The sequence below is a fragment of the Pan troglodytes genome, chromosome 6 (assembly GCF_028858775.2).
Source record: "Pan troglodytes isolate AG18354 chromosome 6, NHGRI_mPanTro3-v2.0_pri, whole genome shotgun sequence".
Classification (NCBI taxonomy): domain Eukaryota; kingdom Metazoa; phylum Chordata; class Mammalia; order Primates; family Hominidae; genus Pan; species Pan troglodytes.
The window spans coordinates 170559751-170587218 of NC_072404.2; the positions used below are offsets into that span (position 1 = coordinate 170559751).

The following is a 27468-nucleotide window of genomic DNA, read 5'->3' on the forward strand; positions in this document are numbered from 1 at the left end:
GAGCCCAAACCACATATAACGGAATTAATGGGAGTGCTTCCAGCCACCGTAAACTCCATATTTAAACACGTGAATTTGTGGTGTCCATAAGACCTTGGGGGTAAAACACAAATGTTTCAGTACAATTTACCACAAATAATAATATACTTAATGAAAATAATACCTAAATGTTGCCTGCTATAATTAAAGTGAAATAAGTCATTCTTATTTAAAACAAAATAGTTTGCGAGTAAGTGTTCCAGTTCTTGTTACTCACAGACATTACCAATAACATATATGCTCAGGTTGTTAAAAAAAAAAAAAGGTAATAAAATAAGAACAATGTGATTTTGGGGGGATATTTTTCCAGAATTCATTTTTCTTTTTAATTTCTGGAGCTTATTTTCAACTTAACAGTGATCAAACAGAAAAAAAAAAGGCGTAATGAATCAACATTAATGATCTTTCCAAATGGGGGTCATCTACCAATTTGATTATGAAGTTAAAAAACACACTTTCCTTTTATCATTAAATGCAAAATTGGTACTAGCATTTGCTTTCCTATTTTAAAACGTATTCTGCCAGTTTGAAAAATAAACCCTTTAATTTTTGAACATTTTAGGTAGAATGAAAAGAAATACAATCTGTCACATGAAAAATACCATAAGCTTAACCTCTGTTAAAAAATCTTCTAAGCAAGGACTTTGGGCACCCAATTCACACTGCACCTCTTGGCTGTGCCCTCTGGTGGGCACCGCTCAGAGGGCTCCTACTGCTTTCCAAAAACTCCTAAGAGGAGAAAGTGAGAGTCCCTAAAAAGGCAGAGGCAACAATATTGCGGCATAAACGGAGCATGATGCGAATGTGTTCATTCGTTCAACAGATATTTACTGAACTCCATCTAATGTCAGACAAATACACTTCTCTAATTCCGACGTTTAAAAAGAGGACGCTTCCGTGATTCTGCATAAAAATTAAAATAAAATTTTTGGAAAAGAACATGTGCCCAGTGGAAGTCCAATAAACATGAATTAATGATAATATAACCCTTTGTCATCGATTGTCATCAACTGTTTCCTTATTTTACAGTTTTCTGCCCAACAAAGATCTGCATGTTTCACTGTCTTGTTACTGAGAACATAATGGTTGATGAGTGATGATCCGTTTGGAACCACCTCTGCAAAACATTTCCCCAACCTAGAAAAGCGGAAAAGTCCTATTTTTGGAATCTGTTGGGGCATTTCCCAACTTGGTCTTCTGAATACTTGCGGGCATATGGCAAGACTTCCTTATAAAATGTTAGACGTCTGGCTGGGTGCAGTGGCTCACACCTGTAATCCCAGCACTTTGGAAGGCCGAGATGGGTGGATCAGCTGAGGTTGGGAGTTCAAGACCAGCCTGACCAACATGGAGAGACCCAGTCTCTACTAAAAATACAAAATTAGCCAGGTGTGGTGGCGCATGCCTGTCATCCCAGCTACTCAGGAGGCTAAGGCGGGAGAATCGCTTGAACCCGGGAGGTGGAAGTTGTGGTGAGCCGAGATCGCGCCATTGCACTCCAGCCTGGGCAACAAGAGCAAAACTCTGTCTCAAAAAATAAAGTAAAATAAAATAAAATAAAATAAAATAAAAAATGTTAGATATCTAAGAGGAAAAGGGACAAATGAACTGGATGATGAGTCAGGAAATTCTGCGTGCTTCATCTCACAGATGAGAAAGCACACACATACTGCACACACGCACACACCACGCCATGCATATAGGCACACAGATGCATGCACACACATGGATTATGCAGAAGGGGCCAGCTGGCTTCTGGCAAGCAAACCAGAAAACATTGTATGGCTTCCGGGGAGGCAGAGACCGCTGCAAGCAGAAGGGCTTCAAGGTTTCCTGACCCTCTGCTCTTCCTGACCTGTGGTCCATGCACAGGGCCACACCTCAGGAGAGTCCCTGCTCATCTGGCCTCCACATCCTGGTCCTGGCCTCAAGGCCCACCCCCCCCACCCCCCCACCCCCCCCGCCCCGCCAGGAACTCTTTCACATCCTAAGAACAGGCCTCGGTGATTAGAACAAGAGGCTCTTCCACCTCCCAGACCACCAGGCCATGTCTGAAGCCACACCTGGAGAGCTGCTGCAGGGTGCTGGGCTCCCCCTATGGGAGACGCCTCACCCACTGAAATAGACACGATTCACCTCCCCCACCCTAGGGACCCGGGGACCGCAGGGTGTCTGTGCATCCCAGATGCCCGACGTGACCCCCTGATGTCCAGTCACAAATCAAGAGGTGTGGAGGGTGGAGGGAGAGACCAGGCCGCCTGGGGAGTCGACTGGGGGAAACGAGGGGATTTGGGGATTTCTCGGAGGTGCGTCTCTTGGCAGATTTGTGCTGCTGGCTAGGAGTGCTGGGGAAAGGGAGAAGTCGTCTGGAACTGGGATGAAGTGAGGCTTCTCCGCAGCAGGGAGGGCAGAGCCTCTTTTCAATGAGCGTTCATTTTCTGGTTCCCAGGGTCTAGAAAGACAGCTCTTTCTTTAAAAACATTTGTTAATGGAAAAAAGTAATACATCAATTTGATTTCTTTAAAACAAAAACAAGAACAGAAGGGTAGAGTAAAATCTAAGGCTCATCCCTCCCCCAGACCCCTCAGGCCCCCAGATCTCCTCCCGTGAGAAACATTCCAGGTACGTGTCTACATGTGTGAGCAAATGAACGTGCATGCGTGTGTGTGTCCCCCCTCCTCTTTTACACAGATTAAAGCATGACATGCACCCTGTCTATTGCTTTGTCTTTGTCCCTTGATAGACCTCAGGGCTAAGAGGACTCATTCTGTGTCCAGGATTCGAAGGGAATGGTCCACTGACCATACCCTGAAACAAGTGACTCGAAAGTCAAATCCACCCCCATGGGAGACAAGAGTTAAAGAACACCATCCGCCCAGAGGGCAGTTTCAGGAGGGGTATTCCCAAGAGTTCTGAATGATGGCAGAATATGGCTAGAACATTTGTGAAAAATCAGTTATGTTGTTTCAGTAACAGTGTTCGAGAAGTTTTTGCATCAAATTTACTTTAACCTATGCCAAAACAACAGTCTCAGTGGGAGAGGATGAGAGTTTTTAACCCCACTTCCCAAGTGAGGACCCCAGTGTTTCAGGGCTGGCCAGCGAGGAGCGGGCTGGCACAGGATGACAGCCAGAGTGGAACCGCGGGGACCTCAATAGGAACTCTCAGATGAGGAGGCTGAGGGACGACCAGGAGACGCGGTGTCCTCAAGGAGTCACAGGCTAAGCTGGATGGAAACCCACACAGAAGACTGCGACCCCAGCCTGGGGCACACCCAGTGCCTCCAGAACGCTGGGTCACCCAGTAGGAGCAAGGGTTACCTCAGCTGACCGGGAAGCTGGTGATGGCCCAGCAGGAGTCTACTTCTTAGAGTCACAATGCCTCAGACCCAGTGTGCCATCCCCAGGAATGTCCTGGGCCCAGGGTGACACTCGGGCCATTCCCTTGGTCCCGCCTGGCCACCTTCTGTTCCCTCCTGGTGACTCCTCGGCCTCCTAGAACCTCAGCAGCCCTCCGGGAAGCCCTTAGGTTGGGCTGAGCTGTCGTGGGCGTTGCCTCTGTTGGCCTAGCAGATGGGCTGAAACTGCTGTGATTGGGGTCTCCACCACCCTGGCCTTTAGCTGAGACATGGCCGCTGGTCCTTGGGGCATTCTATTTCCTAATCAACTTCTGCAGCAGCTGCTGCATGTGCCGTGCCCTCCACAAATGACCAAGTAGGGCCATAGCTGTGGGCTGAATCATGTCCCCAAAATCCATATGTTGAAGCCCTAAAGCCCGGGACCTCAGAATGAGACTGTATCTGGAGATACGATCTTTGAAGAGGGGATTAAGATCAGATCGGGTCATTGAGGTGGCCCCTTTTCAAATCTGGCCAGTGTCCTTGTAGGAAGAGGACATTAGGAAACCGACACGCACAGAGGGACGGCCATGTGAGGACGCAGAGGGAAGACGCCGTCTACAAGCCAAGGAGAGGCCTCAGGAGAAACCAGCCCTGAGACACCTTGATCCTAGGCTTCCAGCCTCCAGAGCCATGCAAGAATGAATTTCCATTGTTAGTGGCTCCTGTCTGTGGGACTTGTTATACAGCTGCAGCTGTATCCACAGTCACAGCGTGACGTCCTCCTGCCTCAAGTTCTGCTAGGTGCAGCCCAAGCCCATGGATCTGAGCATTCACCAAGAACAGGTGACTCCACCTCCAGGAAGCCTGGACACCATGCAGAGGCGGCCAGCAGGTCCACCCCACACGCCGAGCAACACAAAGGTCCCTGCAGGGCTGCACCTGCACGTGCAAAAAATGGTTCATCATCTGAATTTCTCCTGCAACACGGCAAAGTGGGGGCACTGGGCTCGGGGTCCACCCAAACACCTGAATGCTAGCCTGGCTTCACTTTTATCCACTGGCCATGGGCGGGGACAGCCACACATCTTCTTGTCTTCTAGCATCCTCCTCTGTAGAACCAGGGCGATGATATCCGCCTTAATCAAGTAATTGGTTGGAAAATCCTTCAAAACATTTGATGCGATACAGAAAGGTGCAGTGTTTTTATTTGATCTCTGATAGCCATCATTGTCTTAGATCTTAAACACCTTTAAAGTGGCAGGCATTTAAGCAGCACAGTGATTTCTGTCCTCTCCCTTCAGGTGAGGAGCAGGAGGAGGGACACCGTCCTGCATGTGACCCAAGGCCCACTGGTCCCTTCACACCAGCGGGCATTGAAGAGCTTTCCCGTGAAGCTCTCTCTGCCGAAACCCTTCTCCTCCCATCCTCTCAGGATCTGGGAGTTGCCAGGAGGGGTGGCCAGATCTGCAGTGCTCAAAGGGTGGTCCTTGGGCCAGCAGCATGGCTTCCGTGGGAGCTCATCAGTCATGCAGAGTCCCAGGTGATTTGTGAGTACAGCCAAGTGTGGGCAGTGCTAGTTTAGGAAGATGAGGAGGAAGAGGAAGATGGTGGCTACCTGCTGACTGTTTTATATTCTGCTTTTGTGCTTTATCTAGAAAGCATGCAGCAGAGATCAGAGGAAGGGCCATTTGGTCCAGAGAGACCCTGATTCACAGCCTTGTCCTGTTCCACGCAATGTTGGGATGAGCTGAAGAAGATGCCTCCGTTCTCAGACCCAAAAGGCACAAAGACGGCACCTTTGGGAGAGCCAGGCACTACCAGTGTCTTGAGTGCTGAATATTGTGCATTCGAAAGCAATGAGAGCTCTAGGGTGGACCTTTCACTGTCACTCAAAGAGAACAAGGAAGCAGAGAAGGATGATAAATGGCATCTTAGCGGTTCCTGGCCCCTGTCTTAAGAGTAAGATCTTTTACTGTATTACAGGGCCGGGCATTTTCCTAAAATGGTTTAGATCCTTCGTGTCATTATTTTCTCTCCTACATTTCTGGTCTTCTGCAGCACACTCCCCAGGTGGGTGAGTGGTGTCCGGGGTCTCACCCTGCAGGACTGGATTCCAGTACTCAGGGACGGGCAGCCTGTGTGGTGGAAGGCTACCTCGCGCAGGCACATGCCAGCCAGACTATCCAGGAAGAAATGCCGGGAAGAAAAAGGGGTCGTGTTTTCTCTGATCCACCAAATTCAGGTCAGTCTAGAGCCAAATCCAATTCCAGTTTAGAAATGGGTTTCAACGCTTAACACACCGCATCTTATCCTGGCTGCAAAATTTTTTGTCTTAAGAAATACCAAGTTTTGAATAGGCTGTGACCAGACGTGTCATCACTTCAGGTAGAGAGAGGGCAGGTCATCAGCGAACACCTGGAGTGTTTGAAGAGGCCACCACACCCAAGGGACTGGGAAAGGGGTGACCTGTGTCTTGCTGCTTGCCTAGTGCTTCCTGGATCCCAGGTTCATACCATCTTTGCCAGACTGGAAAGAATGGATGCAGGCTGGGTGTAGTGGCTCATGCCTGTAATCCCGCACTAGAGAGGCCAAGACAGGAGGATCCTTTGATCTCTTGTTTGAGACCAGCCTGAGCAACATAGTGAGAGCTTGTCTCTACAAAAAATAAACAAAATTAGCTGGGCATGGTGGCGAGCACCTGTGGTCCCAGCTACTTGGGAGGCTGAAGTGGGAGAATCACCTGAACCCAGGAGGTCAAGGCTGTAGTGGACCGACATCGCACCACTGCACTCCAGCCTGGGTGATGGAGCAAGACCCTGTCTCAAAAATAAATAAATAAATAAATAAATAAATAAATAAATAAATAAGAAAGAAAGAAGAAAAATGGGTGCAAAGTATAAAGAACAGATTGAATCCAAACCTGACCCGTTATCAGTGGCAAAAAAAGACTATTAATAAGTTAATATTATTCGTGTTAAATAAAATCCTTTGTGTTGTTTGCCTGTTTACTCAAGTAATGAAATTCAAACCCGAAGGGAAACAATGAACTCACAATCTTAGCATCCTGACAAAACAAAGTGTCTCTTTCCAGCCTTCACCCACATGTAGCTCTAATTCTCTATCCTCCACCCCACATATTCACACTGAATTCAGACATTTCCGTGGTATTACACAGCCTCCATATCCACAGTTAGTGGCAACAGAGTGCTCAATAAGAATTCATAGCTCCTCTCATAGTTCCTTGACTTTGGGACATTTGGGGTATTGACAACATTTTAAAAATGATCAGTAACTCTGCTATGAGGATTTCTGTATCACTTTTTCCTGTAGAATTATTTTTGCGGAACATATTCCTAAGTTTGGGGTAACCAGGTCGCCGTAGGTATACATTCCCGTATGTTCATATTTCTGGCCGAGGAATGGAAGAGTGCTCAGCTAAGACAGAGACATCTATAAAATAAGCTGCAAGCCAAATCACACTGTGAATTTCTGTAATGGTCTCCCCTCTCGAAAGAGGAACAGGCAGCTCATTGCTTGGGATTCCTCTGAAACCTCTGGCTCTTGTTTATCCTCTCCACTTGGAGGCGAGAGCCCATGGTAGAAGGACAGATAGTGTGAGCTTCGTTGTGCCGGCCGAGAGCACCCACATGCGGTCCCAGGGCATTTCTTAGCGCCTGCTGGGAGTGGCCACCAGTTGTCTCTTTTTCTTTCTCTTTCTTTCTTTCTTTCTTTCTTTGTTTCTTTTTTTTTTTTTTTTTTGAGGCAGAGTTTCACTCTTGTCACCCAGGCTGGAGTGTAATGGCATGATCTTGGCTCACTGCAACCTCCACCTCCCCAGTTCAAGTGATTCTCATGCCTCAGCCTCCCAAGTAGCTGGGATTACAGCAGTTGTCTCTTTTAAGTCCTTCACGTCATTTGTTTCCATTTTGGCCCCTGCTTATTTTTTTAAAAAGCAGATAGATGTGAGATAATTTTGTTCCATTTGAACAAAACTTTTTCATTATTTAAAAATTAATAATCTCGATATGACATTAAATGTCTTCCCTCTTGACACTGTGCATTTGACTAAAGGTTCTCTTTATGTTCATTAATACCCAGATCTTGAAAGAGGGTTATGTTTCTAAATTTGGGGTATGAAACATTCCCCTTTGACTGGGTGCGGGGGCTCATGCCTATAATCCCAGCACTTTGGGAGGCCGAGGCAGGCGGATCACTTGAGGTCAGGAGTTCAATATGAGCCTGGCCAAGATGGCAAAACCCCATCTCCATTAAAAATATAAAAATTAGCCTGGCGTGGTGGCACACATCTGTAATCCCAGCTACTCACAAGGCTGAGGCATGAGAATGAAAAAAAAAAAGAAAGAAAGAAAGAAGGAAGGAAGGAAGGAAGGAAGGCTGGCTCCCCTCCCCTCAGAAGCTCCTGAAGAGAAGAAATCTTAGTCCCATATTCTTCCAGGCCCAAGAATCCTCGGCTGTGGGTGGAGCGAGCCTTCCAGGAAAGTCGCCGATGGGGCTCTGTGATTGTAGAGATCACATGCATTCCGTAAACTCCACCCAGGAGCTCTGTGCGAAGGACTGACATGAACAAAAACAAGTGGTGTTTCTAATGGGCAGGACCAGGTTTCTTTACATGCAGGGGACCCAAGAATGACAGACAAAGAACCTCCCCAGAGTAGAAAGTCTAGTGCACGCCATGAAGCCAAACGCTGAGATCCCCTTGCTTGCTCATGGCCCCTGAGCATCCCCTCTGCACAAGGGTCCTGCTGGACGTGAAGATACAGCAGTGGACAAAGTGAAGGGGTCCCTGTCCTCCCAGCACTTGTGGTCTGGGCCTGAAATCGCCAGGCGGCAGCCTCCCTCTTATACAGAGTCCCTGGGCCGCCGCCTTGTTTATGTACAGCCCATGAGCTGAGATTGGTTTTTACATTTATAAAGGATTGAAAAAAGGTCAAAAGAATATTATTTAATGACACATGAAAATGATGTGAAATTCAAATTTCATTGTCCATACATAAAGTTTCGTGGGACACAGCTGCGCCCACATTTGCGTACTGTCCCCAGCTGAGCAGAGTGGTGGCAGGGACCTGGCACCCGGCACCCTGAGCTATGGACTATGTTTAGAGAAGATGCTTGCCAGGTTCCAGCATGCCAGCCTCACTTCAGCGGCCTTGCACCTGCAGTTTGCAACCTGTGCCCTGCCCTGCGGCTGACGTCATCCTACCTCCGGAAGGGCAGGTCCCCAACTGCTCATGCCCCTGCCAAATCATCTTCCTTTCTCTGGAGGCCAACAGCACTTTCCTCCTAGTGGGCACAACCGAGGTTCCTCTAGACGTGTTGAACACGCACGTGCACACACGTGCCCACATGCATCCACACCCACAGCTGCGGCACCACGTGGAGAGTCGGGCTGTGCTCACCCAGGCACTGCATCTTCTACCTGTTGGCATTGACTGAGGATGCTTTCTGGGCCAGGAGCCATGAATGGGGCTTTGCACATATAGAGGTGCAGTCTTCTGTGACAGCCTGGCGGGGTGGGTATCGCTACCGCATGTTGTAGGCCAAGAAACCGAGGCCCTGAGACACACTTCAAAGTGGGGGAGGCCCAGAGTGTGACTGTCACGCCAGGCCATGTCTCTGCCCATGCCACCATGTGGTACACACTCTGTAAGTGCCTGTTGACCTGGTTTCCTCGTGGCCTAAGGTGGGTGGGCAGTAGCCATGTCAGGGTGTCCCTGCTGGGGGCTTCCATCCCAGCTCCAGTTCCTACCCTGAGGTTGGCGGCCCGCCCCACTTCAGAGAGGAGGAAACGCAGCCTTCGAGAGGGTGAGTCTCTTGCTCAGGGTCACAAAACCAGGTTAGATGCTGAAGCCAGAAGATAAACCAGGTCTATCTGGAGCCAAAGCCTTTCTCTGAGTGTCAGGGCCAGAGGGGGTGAGCACCTCGTCTTCATGGAGGTGCTGGGATACCTCCACAGTCCTCGTAAGAGCCACTATACCTGTCTACACCACCATGCACACTCCCCTGGTTACTTCATACAGCACGCCAGTCATGCATAGCACCAGGCAGGTGCCCCCAAATGGGTTCTAGAACAATCAGTGTCACGGAACTCAGCCTCCCTTCTCTTTTTCCAAGACAACCAATGTATCACTTTCCTGCCGAACGTTCTATGGAAAGAACCATTTGAAAACAGCCAGACTCAAAGCTGAAGCACATTAAATCCAGCCTCCCTGTATGGGAGCCGCACGGTGCCCACTGTGTCTTCCAGCTCCTTTTGTCCTGGGGGAAAAACACTGCAATCCTCTAAACACATCCCATTATCCTCCATTCTTTACCCGATTTGTGGATTCAAACAATTCTTATTCAGTGGAATAAGGAGCAATTAACAGGACTAGGGATTTATTAAGGATAAGTCATGCCAGACAGTTTTGACAGCTTGTTTTGAGGGTGACAGAATTACAAAATCCGAGGCTAGATGCATTATGTATTTAGACTTTTGTGCAGCATCTAATACCAGGCTTGGGAAATTATTCTTGCCAAATGGTCTGAACCCGCCTGGATGAGAACAGTCTCATGTACCGGAAACCGACTCAAAGATCAGAGACAAAGGATAAATGACATTCAGCCATGCACCCAGATGGGGGTCGGTGTGGCGGGGGCAGGGAGTGGTGTTTCACGAGGGGCTGCAAAGGTCAGTGTTAGGGTTTGTTTCCCGTAACATCTTCATTATTATCTGGAGGGAAGGGCACACTGCTGGCCACCAGGGCCGTGTGGGAGGGTGGGAAGCTCCAGCCTCTGGGAGCTGATGCTCACCCTGCAGCTGCTCAGCAGTGACCGAACATGAAGAGGCCACAGAGGGACCGGAGCAACACGGGGGCTGGGTCGGTGCCCCCAACACCCCTGCCACCCAAGAACAACCCACAGAAGGCGGGCGGGGACAAAGCCCATCAGCCTCATGGACTTGGATAGTGGAGAGTGCCCCAGGATCCCCCAGTCATAAAACCTCAGTGGGTTGGGCTGTGTCCCCCAAAGAGACACTCAAGTCCTAACCCCAGTACCTGTGAATGTGACCTTATTCAGAAAAAGGGTCTTCGCAGATACACTCAGGATGAGATCATATTAGGATAGGATGGGTTCTAATCCCATGTGACTGATGCCTTACAAGAAGAGACCCAGACACAAGAAGAGACCCAGACCACACGGGGGAGAAAGGCTGTGGGACTACAGAGGCAGAGGCTGGGGTGATAGATCTCTAATCCCAGGAACACCAAGAGTTGCCACCACCACCAGAAGCTAGAAAAAGCCACAGACTAGATTTTCCCTCTGAGCCCCCAAGAAAAATATGAGCCTGCCAACACCATGGTCCTGGACTTCTGGCCTTCGCCCTGTGAGGGAATCATTTCTGCGTAAGACATCTGGATTGTAGTGCTTAGTTATGGAAGCCGGAGGTGCTAACGGAAGTCTGATTTCAGAAGTGAAGACTTAATAATGTAGTCCAATGGCCCCTGCTTCTGCCTCGAGGCTAGAGGTGGGGTGGTAAACTCAGGCACTGCGCAAGCCACACCTGCCAAAGGGTAGATTCATTTCCCTCCAAGATACGAATGACAAAAGAAGAACTTTCCTGTAAGGCAGGGGTCCTCAACCCCCAGGCCTTGGACCAGTACCAGTCTGCAGGCTGTCAGGAACCAGGCTGCACAGCAGGAGGTGAACAGCAGGCCAGTGAGCGAAGCTTCATCTGTATTTATAGCTGCTCCCCATTGTTCACATTACTGCCTGAGCTCCACCTGCTGTCAGATCAGCAGCGACATTAGATTCTCATAGGAGCGTGAACCCTATTGTGAACGGCACATGCAAGGGATCCAGGTTGTGGGCTCCCTGTGAGAGTCTAATGCCTGATGATCTGCCACTGTCTCCAATCACCCCCAAGATGGGACTATCTAGTTGTAGGAAAACAAGCTCAGGGCTCCCACTGATTCTACATTATGGTGAGTTGTATAATTATTTCTTTATATATTACAATGTAATAATAGAAATAAAATGCACAATAAATATAATGCGCTTGAGTCATCCCCAAACCATCCCCCCCTCCCTCCCTGGTCATTGGAAAAATTGTCATCCATGAAACCGATCCCTGGTGCCATAAATGTTGGGGACCGCTGCTCTAAGGGGCCTGAGAGAAGACTCATAAAGGTTAGGGACCACTGTTCTAAGGGGCCCGAGGGAAGATTCAGGTCTATTAGGTGGTGGCTAGCACAACCCTCAGCACCTGGCAGCACAGCTGCACCTGTTGTATTTATGAAATGGAACACACAGGCCATCAGCACCTGGTGAACTACCCCTAACTCCATGCTATGCTATGCTACTATCATCTTCCTCTCTCTCTCAGCACTTCACACCCTCAGATGATGGTTATTTTTGTCTGTTCAGGAATCTTGAATCGCCTGTTTATTTCTTCTCCCTGAGGATAGTATAGCATTTCATCTTTCTTTTTTTTTCTTTTTTTTTGAAACAGAGTTTCACTCTTTGTTGCCCAGACTGTAGTGCAGTGGTGCAGTCTCGGCTCACTGCAACCTCTGCTCCTGGGTTCAAGCGATTCTCCTGCCTCAGCCTCCCGAGTAGCTGGGATTACAGGCATGCGCCATCACGCTCGGCTAATTTTGTAATTTTGTATTTTTACATGTTTCTCCATGTCAGTCAGGCTGGTCTCAAACTCCCGACCTCAGGTGATCCACCTGCCTCGGCCTCCCAAAGTGCTGGGATTACAGGTGTGAGCCACCACACCCAGCTCATCTTTCTTTATTCCCAAATTCTAAATGCAATGTTTCCCCCTCTTAAACAGAATATTTGGTTGATCAGAACATTGCGCTTCTGCTCATGTAATATATTCTCCTACAGATTCTCAAATTTGTCCCAGCCAGTACCGGCAAGACCACAGACTCCATCTCAGGCCCACACCCAACAGGGCTTAGTGTACTGCAAAGCTACTGTCTGGATAAACAGGGCTTCCTAGACCCCAAAGCCACACTATTTGTGTCTTATCTATGAAACACCAATTCTGATCTTGTGGATTCTTTTTATATCATGCTAGTCTTGATCAGCTAAAACCTGACATCCCAGACACAACATCATTAAATTAAATACCCAGTAGGTGAACAGGTGCCTAACATCAAATTAAATACCCAGTATGTGAGCAGGTGCCTAACTCCTCTGTTTTTCTTGACATTGTATCACTTTCCTAGAGTCGTCACAAAATATCAGAAATAGTCCCCAACTCCTCATAGAATTAACATGACATAGCTATTATCAACTACTTATTCTTTCATTTTCCAGACATTGAGAACCTATTATGAGCAAAATCTTGTGCTAGGGAATGAGGGTACAAGATTAAAAATGTAATTAAGGATAGAAATGTGTTACAGTACATACACAGCTAGAATAAAATGCAGAATTTAACAAATATCCTAAAAAATGCTATCAAAATACTTTTGATATTCAGAAGGTGTAAGAGAATATCTGATATCTTATTTTCCCACAAATTCATCTTTGTAAAAAAGTGACACAGTGTCATTCCAACTCAGTGTGGGGGGAGCAAGGCTTATTTGATAAACGGCTCTGGTACACGCTGTGATGTTCACCCAGGAAACACCCTCCATGTCGACTCCACAAGTAGACGGAAAAGAAAAGCATGCAGTAATGGAAGAAAATTCAGAAAGCGATTTGTGTAACAAAGGGCTGGCAGGGGACATTCTCAAACAAGACGGGGTGCCCAATGCCTTCGTGGACGGGGAGGTGTCCATGGGGGAGAGGAGCCACCGCACACAGATCACAGCCAGAGGAGGCATGCATCAGGCAGGACAGGGAGAGTTACTATCCCCACATTCACAATGGCATGAAAGACAAACCACCCAGTAGAATACTGGGCAAAGGCTACAAATACACACCTCGAAATAAGAAATCCAAGTAGCACGCTGGTGGAAAGATGCGTAACTGCACTGGTAGTCAATGAAAGGGGAATAAAGGCAATAGCGAAATACCATCTTTCACTGGTTAGATTACCAAAATTAAAAGAATGCTATTATCCAGCGCTGGCAAAATGCAAGAAAGCAGCCTCTGTCATCCACTGCTGGCTGGAATATCCATGCTGCAGCCTTCAGAGAAGCAGTCCAACAACATGAGTTCGTGTTAAAATGTTCCTGCCTTTGACCCCTGCCTTTCAGGAATCTGTCCTGGAGAAATCCAATCAACAATACCTAAGGATGCAGCACCACGGAGGCTGCAGCATCGCTGTGTGGTGGCAAAACACCAGAAACAATATGTGTCCATCTGTAGAATGGTCTTCTTAACTGGAAAATGTCCATATCCTAGGCAGCCATGCTTTTCTTTTCTTTTTTCTTTCTTTCTTTCTTTTTTTTTTTTTTCTTTTTGAGACAGAGTCTTGCTCTGTTGCCCAGGCTGAAGTGCACTGGCATGATTTCAGCTCACTGCAACCTCTACCTCACGGGTTCAAGCGATGCTCCTGCCTCAGCCTCCCAAGTAGCTGGGACTACAGGCGCCTGTCACCATGCCTAGCTAATTTTTGTATTTTTAGTAGGGATGGGGTTTCACTATTATTTTAAAACGTCGAAGCCAAAAACCTGCATAGCTGCTGCCTGGTGTCTGAGCGACTGCAGTGCTGGCAAGGGCGAGGCTCTTGACTCCGATGGGAAGGGAGCGGGGTCGGGAGGTAGACATGCGTCTTTTCTCTTATCTCTTGCTAAAATCATCATGTGTTACTTTGATAATTAATTTCTTTCTTTTTTTTTTTTTTTTTGAGGCAAGTTCTCACTGTCACCCAGGCTGGAGTGCAGTGGTGCAATCACACAGCTCATTGCAGCCTCGTCCTCTTGGGCTTGGATGATCCTCCCTCCTCAGCCTCCTGAGTAGCTGGGACCACAAGTACACGCCACCACACCCTGCTAATTTTTTTTTTTTTTTTGTATTTTTTGTGGAGACAGGATCTCCCCGTGTTGCCCAGGCTGGTCTCAAAATCCTGGGTTCAAGCTATCCTCCCACCTTGGCCTCCCAAAGTGCTAGGATTACAGGGCTGAGCCACGGCAGCTGGCCTTAACATTTTTAACAAAGAAATATTTGAAAACCCACATAGAGTAATGAGACATGTGAGTATTCAGCCTACCTGATTTGCACAGGGCCTGGAAAGCCACACACAGGGGTCCCGGCCGCTGCTGGGCCAGTGCAGGGATCTCCAGGAGCCTCTCCTGAGGCATGGCCCTGGTGGCCCCGAAGGAGGTCAGGCTCCTTCCCCAAACCTTCAGGCAGCTTGAGAGCACCTTTGCTAAATAGATGAGTTTATTAGTGGGCCTCAGGAACCCCCTCAAATATTAGAAATGGCCATTAATCCTGCATTGTCGTAGAGAAGGGACAGCAGAGCTCTCTAGAACACGTACGCCCAGTCTCCATGTGGCTGGAGAGGGCTCCTTTCCTCTGATGTTTTCAGAAAGTTCAGGAAAAAGGACATGAGAAGGGCCCAAAGAGCCTAATTAACTTTGACTTGACTTCAACAATGGGCAGGAGAATAAGACCCCTTTTAATATAAAATTAAAACCTCTCCACCAGAGCCTTATCCTCGCCAGCGCTTTCTTTCATTGCTTTAAATTGGTCTTCTTGGCCTTGTAGGACTGTGGTGGGCGGGCCCAGGAGCCTAGACTCGCCCATTCTGGGCAAGTGTGTTCACACAGCTCTGACAATGCCAGCTCTCGGTCATTGTCACTCTTCCTTCTCTGTCCCAGGTTAAGCTACGCCGTGGGGGGATCAGCTGCTGCCAATGTGGAGGCCAAGCTGGGATCACTTCTTCATTCTAACTGGAGAGAAGGGAAGTTCAAGTCCAGCAGAGGGTGGGTGGGTAGACAGTGGCACTCAGAAATGTCAGCTGGACCCCTGTCCCCACATAGGCAGGACAGCAAGGCTGTGGCTCTCCAGGGCCAGCTGAAGAACAGGACACTGTCTCCGCTGCCACAAAGCGTCAGAGACTCCCATCTTTGAAGCACGGCCTTCTTGGTCTTCCTGCACTTCCCTGTTCTGTTAGAGACCTGGTTATAGACAAGGCTTCTCCACCTAAGAAAAAACAACTTTGGGCTGGGCGCGGTGGCTCACACCTGTAATCCCAGCACTTTGGGAGGCCAAGGTGGGCAGATCACGAGGTCAGGAGATCAAGACCATCCTGGCTAACATGATGAAACCGTGTCTCTACTAAAAACACAAAAAAATTAGCCAGGCATGGTGGCAGGTGCCTGTGGTCCCAGCTACTTGGGAAGCTGAGGCAGGAGAATGGCGTGAACCCAGGAGGCGGAGCTTGCAGTGAGCAGAGATCGCGCCACTGCACTCCAGCCTGGGTGACAGAGTGAGACTCCATATCAAAAAAAAGAAAAGAAAAGAAAAGAAAAAACAACTTTGTCCCAGCCATGAGTATTCTGGGCTTCCGAACCTGGAGGTTCCGAAGACCCCAGGAGAGGGAACTGGACAGTCAGCTCCCAGCGAGTAGCCAGAGGCTGGAAGTAGCTGTTTCCCAGTCTTTCATGAGAAACCAGAAGTCCGACGTTCTACGTGAAATCTTGATCCACATTATGTGGGCTAGATTTGGACCCTGAGCCTCCAACCATCCACGTGGCTGGGTCCTTTGGCCATCACCCTCACCCATCACAGCTTCAGATGCCTCTGGCCTGTGTTTGTTTCCTAACCTGCTGTAACAAAGTGTCCCAAGCTAGGGCCTTGAAACAACAAAAATTCACTCTCTCACAGCTCTGGAGGCCAGGCGGCCAACACTGAGGAACCAGCAGGGCCGTGATCTCTCTGCAGGCTCAGGCAAGGGTCCTTCCTTCCCTCTTCATGGTTCCGGTGGCTGCTGGCAACCCTTGGCATTCCTTAGCTTGTGGACGCATCACTGCCCCTCTGCCTCCCAGGGCCCTTGGCATTCTCCCCAGTGTGTGTCTTTGTGTCTCCATCTTATCTTCTTATAAGGATGCTGGCCACTGGATTAGGCCCTGCCCCACCCCACCCTGCTCCAGTACGACCTCATCTTAACCGACAACATCTACAAAGGTTCTATTTACAAATAAGGTCACCCTTCAAGTTTCTTTTCTTTTTTTTTTTTTTTTTTAATTTTTTGAGACAGAGTCTCACTCTGTCGCGCACGCTGGAGTGCAATGGCATGATCTCAGCTCACTGCAACCTCTGCCTCCCTGGCTCAAGCGATTCTCATGCCTCAGCCTCCCGAGTAACTGGGATTACGGGCGCCTGCCACCACGCCCAGCTAATTTATTGTATTTTTAGTAGAGACGGGCTTTACCATGTTGGCCAGGCTGGTCTCGAACTCCCAACCTCAAGTGATCCACCCACCTCAGCCTCCCAAATTATGGTATTATAGGCATGAGCCACTGCGCGCAGCCCACACTTCAAGTTTCTGAGTGGATGCAAATTTGAGGAGCACTGTTCAATCCAGTGCACTGCTTCACCGGATTTGGGGCACGGTTCCACAACCACCTTAGCCTCTTCCTGTCCTGCTGATGTGTCTCTCTCCACATCGGCCCTAACTATAGTCAGAGGTCCACAACTGGCAGCAAAGGTTTTTAAATGGAAATAAACACATATCACCAGCAGGGTCTTTTTTTTTTTTTTTTTTTTTTGAGACAGAGTCTCACTCTGTTAGCTAGGCTGGAGTATAGTGGCGCAGTTATAGCTCACTATCGCCTTAAACTCCTGGGCCTAAGCAATCTTCCTCCCTCAGCCCCTCTCCCCTCCATGACCCCTGCACCTGCCCAAGTAGCTAGGACTACAGATGGGTACCACCATGCCCAGCTATATTTTTTTAAGAAAGTTTTTTACAAATGGGATCTTGCTATGTTGCCCAGGGGTCTTGAACTCCTGGCCTCAAGCGATCCTTCTACCTTAGCCTCCCAAAGTGCTGGGATTATAGGTATGAACCACTGCCAATGGCCAGGCAGCCTCAGATCATTCTTTATATGGCTACAGCCACAACTTCCTCTAAACATTGGCATGCTGCATTTGAGTGAAGAAAATTCCTGACTTTTATAGAACAGGGTTTCTCCACCCTCAGCACTACTGCCGTGGGGGACCCAGTGATCCTGTGTTGTGGGGCCGCCCTGTGCACTGTGGGGCTGAGCAGCGTCCCTGGCCTCCACCCACTGCATACCAGGAGCCTCTCCTCCCCTCCAGCTGTGAAAACCAGGAATGTCTCCAGCCACTGCCAAATGTCCCTTGGGGAACAAAACCATCCCCAGTTGAGAACCACTGGCATAGAACCTAGGTCCAAAAGTAGAAACTTGGGCTCAGTCATTCTCCTGGGACGAAGGCTGCCTGCTCTCCAGTCTGATGGTCTCCCTGCCTTGGCCTTCCGCATAGTTTTGTTCAGGTGGAGCCCTTTGTGCAGTTTGTCTTGACATCCTTGGCTATAAACTGAGCCCAGAACCAATCTGACTGTCCTCAGACACAACCCGCCTAGTTCCCACAGGCATGCATGCCCTGCGTCCTCAGGCCCCAGCTGAGAGCCGGTGCTGCAAACGGTGTGACCACTCACTCTCTCCTCTAGCTGTTCACAGGCTTCTCATTCCAGAAAGCCTTTTTTGAAAGGAAAATTTGGGCTCACACTATGCCAAAATTCTTGACAAGTAATTGCCTTCCGTGCTAAATGTTGATGTTTTTAGAAACTGAGATTCAAGAAATAGAATCTAAATAATACGTAGGTAATTAGGCTAGCCGTGACATTTAAGTTCGAGAGGCTTCGACAACCAATTTAGAAGTTTTAAAACAGTGTCTGGATGGCACAGTCTGGTGTTGGACACCGCCAAGCCTTCAACCGGCCGGTCCTGACTTATAGGCTGCTCAAAGTGTGTCCTTCTCTTCCTCTCTCTGCAGCTTAGGATATCGGCACTTCCCTGTCAGATGGGGTTGTGCCCACAGAGACACAGCCAGTGTTCAGAGAGGGGATAATTCCTTATTTGTGCTTCTGTTTCCTAAGAGCAGCCCTGTTGACCCTTTGGGAGCTTTCTCTGCATTCAGCTTCACACAATCACACCAGGCAGACAGCAAACAGGGAATCCCAGCAAGAATGTCAGGCCCAATGGGTGCCGGCCTAAGAGAGAGCCTGGGCAGAGCTCCAGGGCGGTGCCTCAGAAGTGGAGAAAAGGCTTGTTTTGCTTCACCAGTTCCCTAGAGCCACCTAAGCCCTGAGCCTCTGGCCACTGTCAGCCCGGAAGCAACAGCAAGAAGCCCCGAGCAAGATGAGCGGCCCTCACTGTGCGCACTGTCACTCCCCCTGCGTGGATCAGGTTAAAGTGTGAGAACCAGATCAACCTGGATTCCAGACTGACAGCTTGAGCAAATAAAGCAAGATATGCGTCAGCATCTGCTCAAACTAATACATAAGATTTTGCAGAGATCGATGTCTAGGAGGATACTTCATAAATTAAAATGATACTAACATTTAGAGAGGAAATATTGGTACTGAAAATTCAGCGTGATTGGTTTTACAGCTGATTGATGACAAAGCTAGCTTCGTGGGTTCTGCTCACAGAAGAGAGCTGTGTCTCTGTGTGTCCCTGCAGGCTCTGTGTCTTCCTGTAGGTCACTGCCTTTCTCAACTGTTCTTAAACAGCCTTCTCCAGCTCTTTGGAAGGAGGACCCCAGATGGGCCCGGGGCCGTGGCTCACGCTTGTACTCCCAGCACTTTGGGAGGCCAAGGCGGGCGGATCACAAGGTCAGGAGATCAAGACCATCTCGGCTAACATGGTGAAACCCCGTCTCTACTAAAAATACAAAAAATTAGCCGGGCACGGTGGTGGGCGCCTGTAGTCCCAGCTATTTGGGAGGCTGAGGCAGGAGAATGGTGTGAACCTGGGAGGCGGAGCTTGCAGTGAGCTGAGATCGCGCCACTGCACTCCAGCCTGGGCGAGAGGGCGAGACTCCGTCTCGAAAATAGAAGGAGGACCCCAGGTGATCCACTGCTGTATTTTATGGTTCCTACCACCTCCTCCTAAAATAGGTTGCTGAGAATTTCTTTTTTCAATCAAATCCAACTGAAAAGAAATTGAATTTTAAAATCCCATAATACCTCTACAATATCTTCCCATATTATTACAATGGAAAAATTGCCTCGCTCATGGAGTTCGGTCTGCAACACACACGTGCTTGTGCCTCGCTGTCTCCTGGCTATGCGTGTTGGGAGTCCCTGGGAAACATGACGGATAAAGTTCATCTCATCAGTCAGGAAAATTCATGCCCTGACACACCACCTGTCTGAGTCTACAGTCAGAAAACAAAACATGCTCATTTCTCCTTTACCGCTATTAACAACCAAAAGAATCCCAAATCGATACCCACTCAATGTCCTTCTAACAGGTGCAAGCTCTGCACATCGCTAGAGGATCTTCTATTGCAGTTAGAGTAACCAAGCATAAGCCGTACAGTGACAACATCTGCGTGGCTCACACCACACAGGCAGCCGCAGAAACAGCGCCTCCCAAACGGCGCGGCCTCGCTCACCCTCAAAACCCACTCCGCGCCCGACAGGAACGGCTGGAGGGAGGAAAGAGCCAGGCACCTCTCATTCAGGGTCTGACATTTTCACCTGGCAGATAAGTGAGTCTGCTCGGATATTCCGGCTCGGAACATGCCCGTTCGTCAAAGAGGAAGGGGAAACAAAACGAGCTTGTGCCTCATTCCCGATGGCTCTCCACGCAAAGTTAATGTTTGTTTACTCTAAGCATATGCCCAAGTGAGGCCTGCACGGCCACCTCACCGCGGGTGCAGGGCGCGCCTCAGAATGACAGCGAGGTGCACGCTCCGGCCCGCGCAGAGCGGGGCCAGCTCCGCCACCCAGCGCGTGGGAAGTCCCGCAGCACCAGCAGGGTCCATCGCTTCGCTCCATCCTGGTCCGGCGTGAAAGCCCCGAGGGGAAAAGTGGGTATCAAATGTGAATTCCACCCGTCCACAGCGCCGGGCATTATGAAAACCTGAGCACCTTTGACCGGAGAAGCAATAGCTATGGGGTTAAGGCGAATTTCTTACGGAGACGAGAAAGATGTGCAGTTTGTAATTACCTGCTCCCTGTAGTACAGTCCGTCCTTCATGCCTGGATCTAACGGGACAAACTCTCAGCGCCTTTGCTCTCCCGGCATTGTTTCAGCACCCACCAAGAGGATTAAAAATAATCTCTTTCCCTTTTAATTTTCTGTCCCCCACATCCCCTCCTCCTCGCCACATCCCCTGGGGACAGCATGAATTTTTAATCCCTGAGGTTTGGGAGGGGGAGGGGGTGTTAACCCCTTGTTGAGGTGGCGGCCGGAGGACTGGAAGCCCAGGGGGAAAGGTCCCCCTGCTGGCCCCGCCGGGAAGAGCACTGCGTCCCCCTAGGACACTGACATGCCTGCCCTGTATGTGCACTGCAGCGGGTAAGGGCCCCAAAACAGGTAAGCAGGAAAAGCCGCCTTTCCTTTCCCCTGACCCAGGCACAGTCTCCTGATGGCCTCAGATGCCTCCTCTGGTGCCCAGATAGGCTGCCAGCCCACGCAGCTGCTCCACGCCTTCCCTGTCTCTGCTCTGAGATAGGTGACTTTGAGCTCAAACACACACACTCACACGTGCATGCACACACACACATGCACACACACATGCACAGAGGCACACATGCACACACGTGCACACAGGCACACACACGCATGCATAGACACACATGCATGTGTACACACGTGCACAGACACAAATGCACATGTGCACTTGCATGTGCGCACACAGACACACACACACTCGATGTGAACACTTGCTCCTCTTCCCCCAGGTGTGAGTTTCCACCCTGGCCTGATGACGTCAGGCCTTAGCATGTGGGACTGATCGGGAAGGCGGATCAGCTGCAGGGGCCGATGTCTCAGCCAGCTCCACTCACAGCGTCGCGGGGTGGCCCACTGCACTGAGCGAGGCAGCCCTGGTGGCAGGTCCGGGCAATTCATAGAATTGGGTCCTGAACCTCCCCTACTGCCCCCACAGCAGCAAGGGGCTGGCGTGGAGACTGGAACGTAATGGGACTCTGGCCTCCGGTGAAGGCCACAGTCAGGCCACAACTAACATGCAAAGCACAGGGCTTTCTGGGCACTGAGGGAGTGGGCGCTGGGCGGCTCCTGAGCAGGAAAGACCAGGCTGGGGAGTCAGAGCTCAGCCTCTGCTCGGTGTCTGTGGACAAGAGATGCTGGAGGGCATCACCTATCTTCCTGGGAGGATGTGACTGAGGAGGTCGGCGGTTCTCTGGCTCTGGTGGGCACAGGACATCAGCTTGGGGAAAGGGAGGTTGAGACAGCCCAGCGGTGACCTGGCTGATGTGAGAGCGGGGCTGTGTTCAGCAGAAAAGGCAGCTGGATGCACAGCACATTGCAAAGGGCACGGAGAAGGCTCCGCTCAAAAACAAACAAGTGGCAAAACACTCCTGCATCCCCAATTCCCTAATGCCAAATCCAACATTTGTGGGGCTCCTGCCTTTGCCCGGTCAGTATGCAAGCACTTGTGGGATGGACCCAGCATTGGTGCCAGGGCTCCAATCATCATGGAGTATTAATGCCAGCTGTTCCCATGTGCCCTGCCTCCAGGAAGGTGAGCTGTGCCGGACCAACAGCAGAAGCTACAGGGGAGAGCCTTCTCAGTTTGAACACTTGGGAGAGGAGGAAGGGAGCATTTCAACTGCAGATGAATCATGATCCAGAGATGGGAGAAGCCAAGAGCTTACAGGTGCACACACTCAGGCACAATGGCAGCCGAACACACACAAGGCATAAGGATACACTCAAGAAATGTACAGAATCCACAGGAGTAAGACAGAAAAGCTTTACCAAAGGACATGAAGGAATACGGGAATGAACAGAGCACATATCATGAGACAGGTCCAACCAACTGCCTCCCCAAAACCCCTTCTCCCTTCCTTGCCTACAAACGAGGCCTGATTTAATCCGAGAAGGCTTCAAATAGGGAGGTGACACTCAGGGCCCATCCTACCTTCCACGGGGCTGCAGAGGCTGGAAAGCAAAGCCCTACACTTCCAAGACTCATTTGCAGCTGGAGGGTTCTATGGGATCAGGGTCGTGTCATTGGATGCATTCATCTGTGATTTGGAAGGCGGTGGACGGAGAGCCAGACTTCTCACCGATTCTGCTGTTCTCTGGTAAGCATCGTCTGCTATCATCAGGATTTTCTGGAGAAGACTACAACATCTTCTCATGGGAATCAGGTATGGGGAGGGTATTGTGGTATGAAGAGGCAGTAAATTCCTTTCCATTTAAAAGAGCTCAAGTGTTTCTGAGATTTGCAACTGGAGGCTGGCAAGTATTTTATTTGGTGCAAGGTTTGGCTGTAGGTAGTAAACCCTCCAGGATGATATTCTGGGCTGGGCTGTCCTCACCTGGCGGGGTCAGAGGCAGTGGGGATCCAGGTGCCATTTGAAATGGGATGCTGTAAATCCATGGCATGCAGTGGTGAAACAGGGACTTGCAGCATTACCTGTGGTCACCTGGAGTGAAGTCCCCAGGGAAGGGGAGGCTGTGGATGACTGATCACCCACTGCAGCAGACAGGTCCTGGGTGGGGCTGGTTATTTCTGCAGTACTGGGAGGTTAGCAAGCCTACGGGCCGCTCTGTGCTTGAGACCTATAGTCATAGGTTTCAGGAAACTTCTCAGGTCACCAAATGCATCCAGGGCCGTACTGAGGTGCCTTTCTTTGTCCCATGCTACCAGGCTTCTCTCCAGTGACCAGTGACCTGCTATATGGTCACCACACTCCACTTCTTCCTCCTCCTGGACACACAGCTCGACTGTTTCCAGCCCTTCTTCCAACTAGGTGAGGACATGTGCTGGAGTCCCAGCCGTGGAACGTAGGCAGAAGCAAGGCCCCTCCCTGTTAGCCCTGCCTGTAAACATTTCCCACAGAATCCTCCATGCTCTCTCTCCCCATCCACCTGCTGGATGAACAGGACTCGGGCTTGGAGGAGGAGGAGCCACAAGACAGAAGGGCCTGGGTCCCTGAATGACCAAGTGGAGCAGAGCCCCGTGCCAACCCACACTAGACTACGACATGAGCAAGAAGTCAACTCTCAATGCTCGTGGTGATCCACACTGACACCAGGCAGTGTATGATACTTAAACTATTCTGACAAACACCATCAGTAAAGAATCATGCCAGCAATTTAAATAAAAATGAGTGATGGTGTTTCTCTTTTTAAATAAGATAAAAAAGAAATAAAATAGAAGATGGTACACAATAAAAGCCACCAAATAAATTAAAAATGTATACAACCCCCAGTCCTAGGGATGCAAGGACCAGAGCATCCATCTGTTGATGCTTCTTGCTCTTCTTTGAGAGGAAAGGAACATGAGGAGTGTAAGTAAAGGAGCCGGGGCTATTTATTACTCCGCATGCTAACATCTTCTCATGTCCTCTAGATGGTTGAGAGATGAGACCCACGTGTCTCAGAAGAGCAGGTCCTTGGCCAATGAGAGTTATGGAAAGAAGAGAGAGTAGCAGCAGAGATAAAGGGGGAAGCTACCTCCCTTCCAGCCTCTCCTCCCAAGGACTCTTAAAGCACCAAAGGACACATGCATGGAGCAAAAATAGAGGATTGCATCGGTTCCTGAGGCTGCTCCAGGGCCAGTGACACCACCAGGAATGAAGCTGGACAATTCAAGGGAGGGCCACATCACAGCTTTCTGTGGAATTTTTTTTCTTTTTTTTTTTTTTTTTTTTGAGACGGAGTTTCGCTTTTGTTGTCCAGGCTGGGGTGCAATGGTGCGATCTCAGCTCACTGCAACCTCCGCCTCCTGGATTCAAGTGATTCTCCTGCCTCAGCCTCCTGAGTAGCTGGGGCTACAGGAATGTGCCATCAAACCCCGCTAATTTTTTGTATTTTTAGTAGAGATGGGGTTTCACCGTGTTGCCCAGGCTGGTCTCAAACTCCTGACCTCAGGTGATCCACCCGTCTTGGCCTCCCAAAGTGCCGGGATTACAAGCATGAGCCACTGCGTCCAGCCTCTGTTGAATATTTTATACGAAACAAAATCACGTGTCTGTGTATAGTGTTCCATCTTCTTAAGAACAATGCTACTTTTTAGAATAGGAATTTCTACATTATCATGGAATTCTTTTGATTTCTAAAAAAAAACCTTCAAAACTTTATGTTTTAAATTTAACAAGTAATATGTTTATTATAGAAAAAATTTTAACAGATAAACAAAAAAAGAAAGAAAGGAGCTCAGCAGTAATACGCAGATACAAGAACTGTGACTATTGTCTCAGTGTATTTCCTGAGGCTCCCTCCTGCAGTGAACAGACACAGACACGTAAGAGGGCATCTGTATGTGTGGGTTAATAACCTCTTTTTTGCACTTAATAATAGGAAAATACCCTTCGGATTTTTTCACATGGCAATTTACAGGTTCCTGTGAACATCATTTTCTTGCACCATCATCTTTCTCAATTGTTGCTGAAGTAATTTTCTTATTAAGGTGGCTCCATGGGCCAACAGCCCTTGCAAAACAATTTAGGGGTGATCCCTGAAACTCCTGGTTGCTAAGTGTGGCCTCCAGCCCTGCAGTCCATCTGCACACCATCCCTTCCTCTTGTGCTTGCAAGAAAATGCAAGTAAGTACTAGGGACTGTTGCCACCAACCTCATTTTCAGACACTGGGGACCCTGCAGGCTGGTCTCACTGTCTCCTGGGCTCTCCGCCTTCACCCGCGTGTGACCCTGAACTGTGGCAGATCTGGGGACCATCCACCAAAGAGCCCTCCCACCCCCCTCCTGCTAACCCCAGACTCTGCCCCTCCTCACGTGCCCAGGACAGGCCACGCCCCCACAAGGCCCTGAGCTTGGGTCTGGATTGATCTGAGGGACGTCTGCGAATGCCCCACTTGCCCCGAAGTTGGTCTAGCCACAGGCGTTAGAGGCCCTCCTGACCCATGAGATATGAGGGGGAGTTCTGGGGGCTGGGGGTGGGAGATCCTGGACAAATGTCCTCCTTGTTAAAAAAGAGACCCCATGCAAAGCTGTTCACTTTTCTGCTCTGAGCACCGCCATGGGCTGACTCGCGCCCCCTCCTATTCACTTCCTGCCCACCCCACTCAACTCACCCTTCACTCTCTGAGACGTGGCGTTCACACTGGCGGCTGCTGAGGTCTCTGGGTCAGAGTGTGAGCTCCTATGGGGGAAGAATTCCTCCCCTAGTCCACACCACATGTAGACCCGGAGTGCTGATCCAAAGGAGACCAGTGCCAGGGCACATCAGCAGGAATCTGAGCCCCAAGGCTGCTGCCACCAGGGGCCAGGAGCCAGCTTCGAGCCCCTTTCTTTGTCTCGCTCCCCACCCCACCCTGCCCAGCTGCGGTCCCTTGGTCCATAGAAAGCGTAGGCCGCTAAGCCAAAGCTGTCACTGCTGTAATATGAGGATTCAGAGGAGATGTTCTGATTTTCTTTCTGCAGAAGGAGTCAGGAATTGTTGTGGCATTGTTTGGGTATTAATAATCTTCCTAAATCAAATATCTTTAGGCTACCGTATCATGCTGAGGACAGCCATCTGCTATAGTGGCTTCCAATTTTTTGGACATGACCCACTTCTTACACCAAAACCCATTATATAAAGTGTCACAAAACATACTTTCCTTTTCTATAAGATATACTCTGATATTTAATATATATTTCTACATTCTTGTATGCCACTACACGGATTTCATGGCCCTCTAGTGAGTAGGAAAATTGCTGATGGACTGAATCCCCCTGCACCTCCTGGCTGGCCTGATAGAATAGCCTGCCCTCTCATTTTGTCCATGTACAGTTGTGCAGGTTGCGCACTGCACAGCTCCAGGATGTTATAGTGCCCTCTTGTTTCATAGTACATAACGGGATGGGGTAGCTCTGTCAATAGTGTGGGAGCAGAGGGAAAGCTTCCCTTCTGCTCCCTGTGAAGGCTTGCTGAAATGACTGAAAAACAGATTAATGGGGGGAAAAAAGCAGACAAACATTCATGTGTGTTAGCATGGGAGCCATATGAAATATGAGACTCCAACAAGGGCAAGATGGTTGAGACTTAAATACCCTTTTCATGGAGGAGAGGGAAGTGGGGGCCCGTAGGCCATTTTAGGGGAGAGTCAGTGATTCTTAGGAGAAAGGAATGGACGCAGGAGGCAGACATTATCTTGTCAATGATTCTCTTAGGAAACTGAATAGGACCAGCAAGTTATGGGAAGGTGAGGGGTAGAACTGCACCATGAATACAGATTTTCTTCTTATGTGACAAAGCCTCCAAGGTCATCACTTTGAGCTGTCCTCAGAAGAACAGACGAAAAGTCTGGGGGTGGCGGCAACCTTTAGGCTTTTCTCTCCTCTGGTGGCTAAATCTTTCCTGGTTATTTGATCAGATTCCTCGGGAAGAGATCTTAAGACAATTGTATTTCTTTTGGAAAGAAGTTTCCTAAGTCGGATAAGGAAATTCCAGGGAGAGGCTCTCTGCACTTGGGGGCTGGAGGAGGAAACAAGGTTAGAAAGTCCAGGATTCTGAGACAGCTTCGAAGGACTTCCAATGTCCTTTAATTCAAGTGCTCGGCTTTGCCAAAGCACCGTGCACTGGGGTCTCGTTCTCCTCATCTTAGCGCTAGCAAATGGTATTGGAATTTTTCTAAATTAACTTATCAGCAAATTAAATTAATACTAATTTGTCAAAATTAAGTGAGTCACTAAAGCTTTCTGGGCCTCATCTGCATTTCTAAAATGAAGCTAATTACAGTGGCCCTGTTTACCTCCCAGAGTTGTGTTTTAAAGCTTAAAGAAGCATGAGGTGTTGGTGCAAACCGGATATTGGCCTCGTCCTCACTGTTCCTGTTGGTGCTTTCTGTTTGAACTTTCCAAGTTTCGCAGAGAGCGAGGCCTTGCTCTCACACTCAGCCGAGGCAGAGGACGCCCCTGAGCTCTGCTTCATCATTTACAATTCCCTCGGTGAACACACGTTTCCTGGGTCCCTGTGGGTAACACACGGCTTGCCCTGGTGATCCTGTAT

At 49.3% G+C, this 27468-nt stretch overlaps 1 protein-coding gene across 2 annotated transcripts in view; it reads right to left on the bottom strand.

The window, feature by feature from the left end:
- Nucleotides 1–27468, bottom strand: part of CNPY1 (canopy FGF signaling regulator 1) — a 43009-nt gene that overhangs the window by 10336 nt on the left and 5205 nt on the right. The window contains exon 1 of one of the 2 annotated variants that reach the window (XM_024358136.2): nt 20488–20643. The exons of the other annotated variant lie outside the window; for it this stretch is intronic. Coding sequence (XP_024213904.1) covers nt 20488–20517 — 30 coding nt within the window. The 5' untranslated portion in view covers nt 20518–20643. Of the gene's footprint in view, nt 1–20487; nt 20644–27468 lie in introns of those variants that run through there. 2 annotated transcript variants of the gene reach the window in all.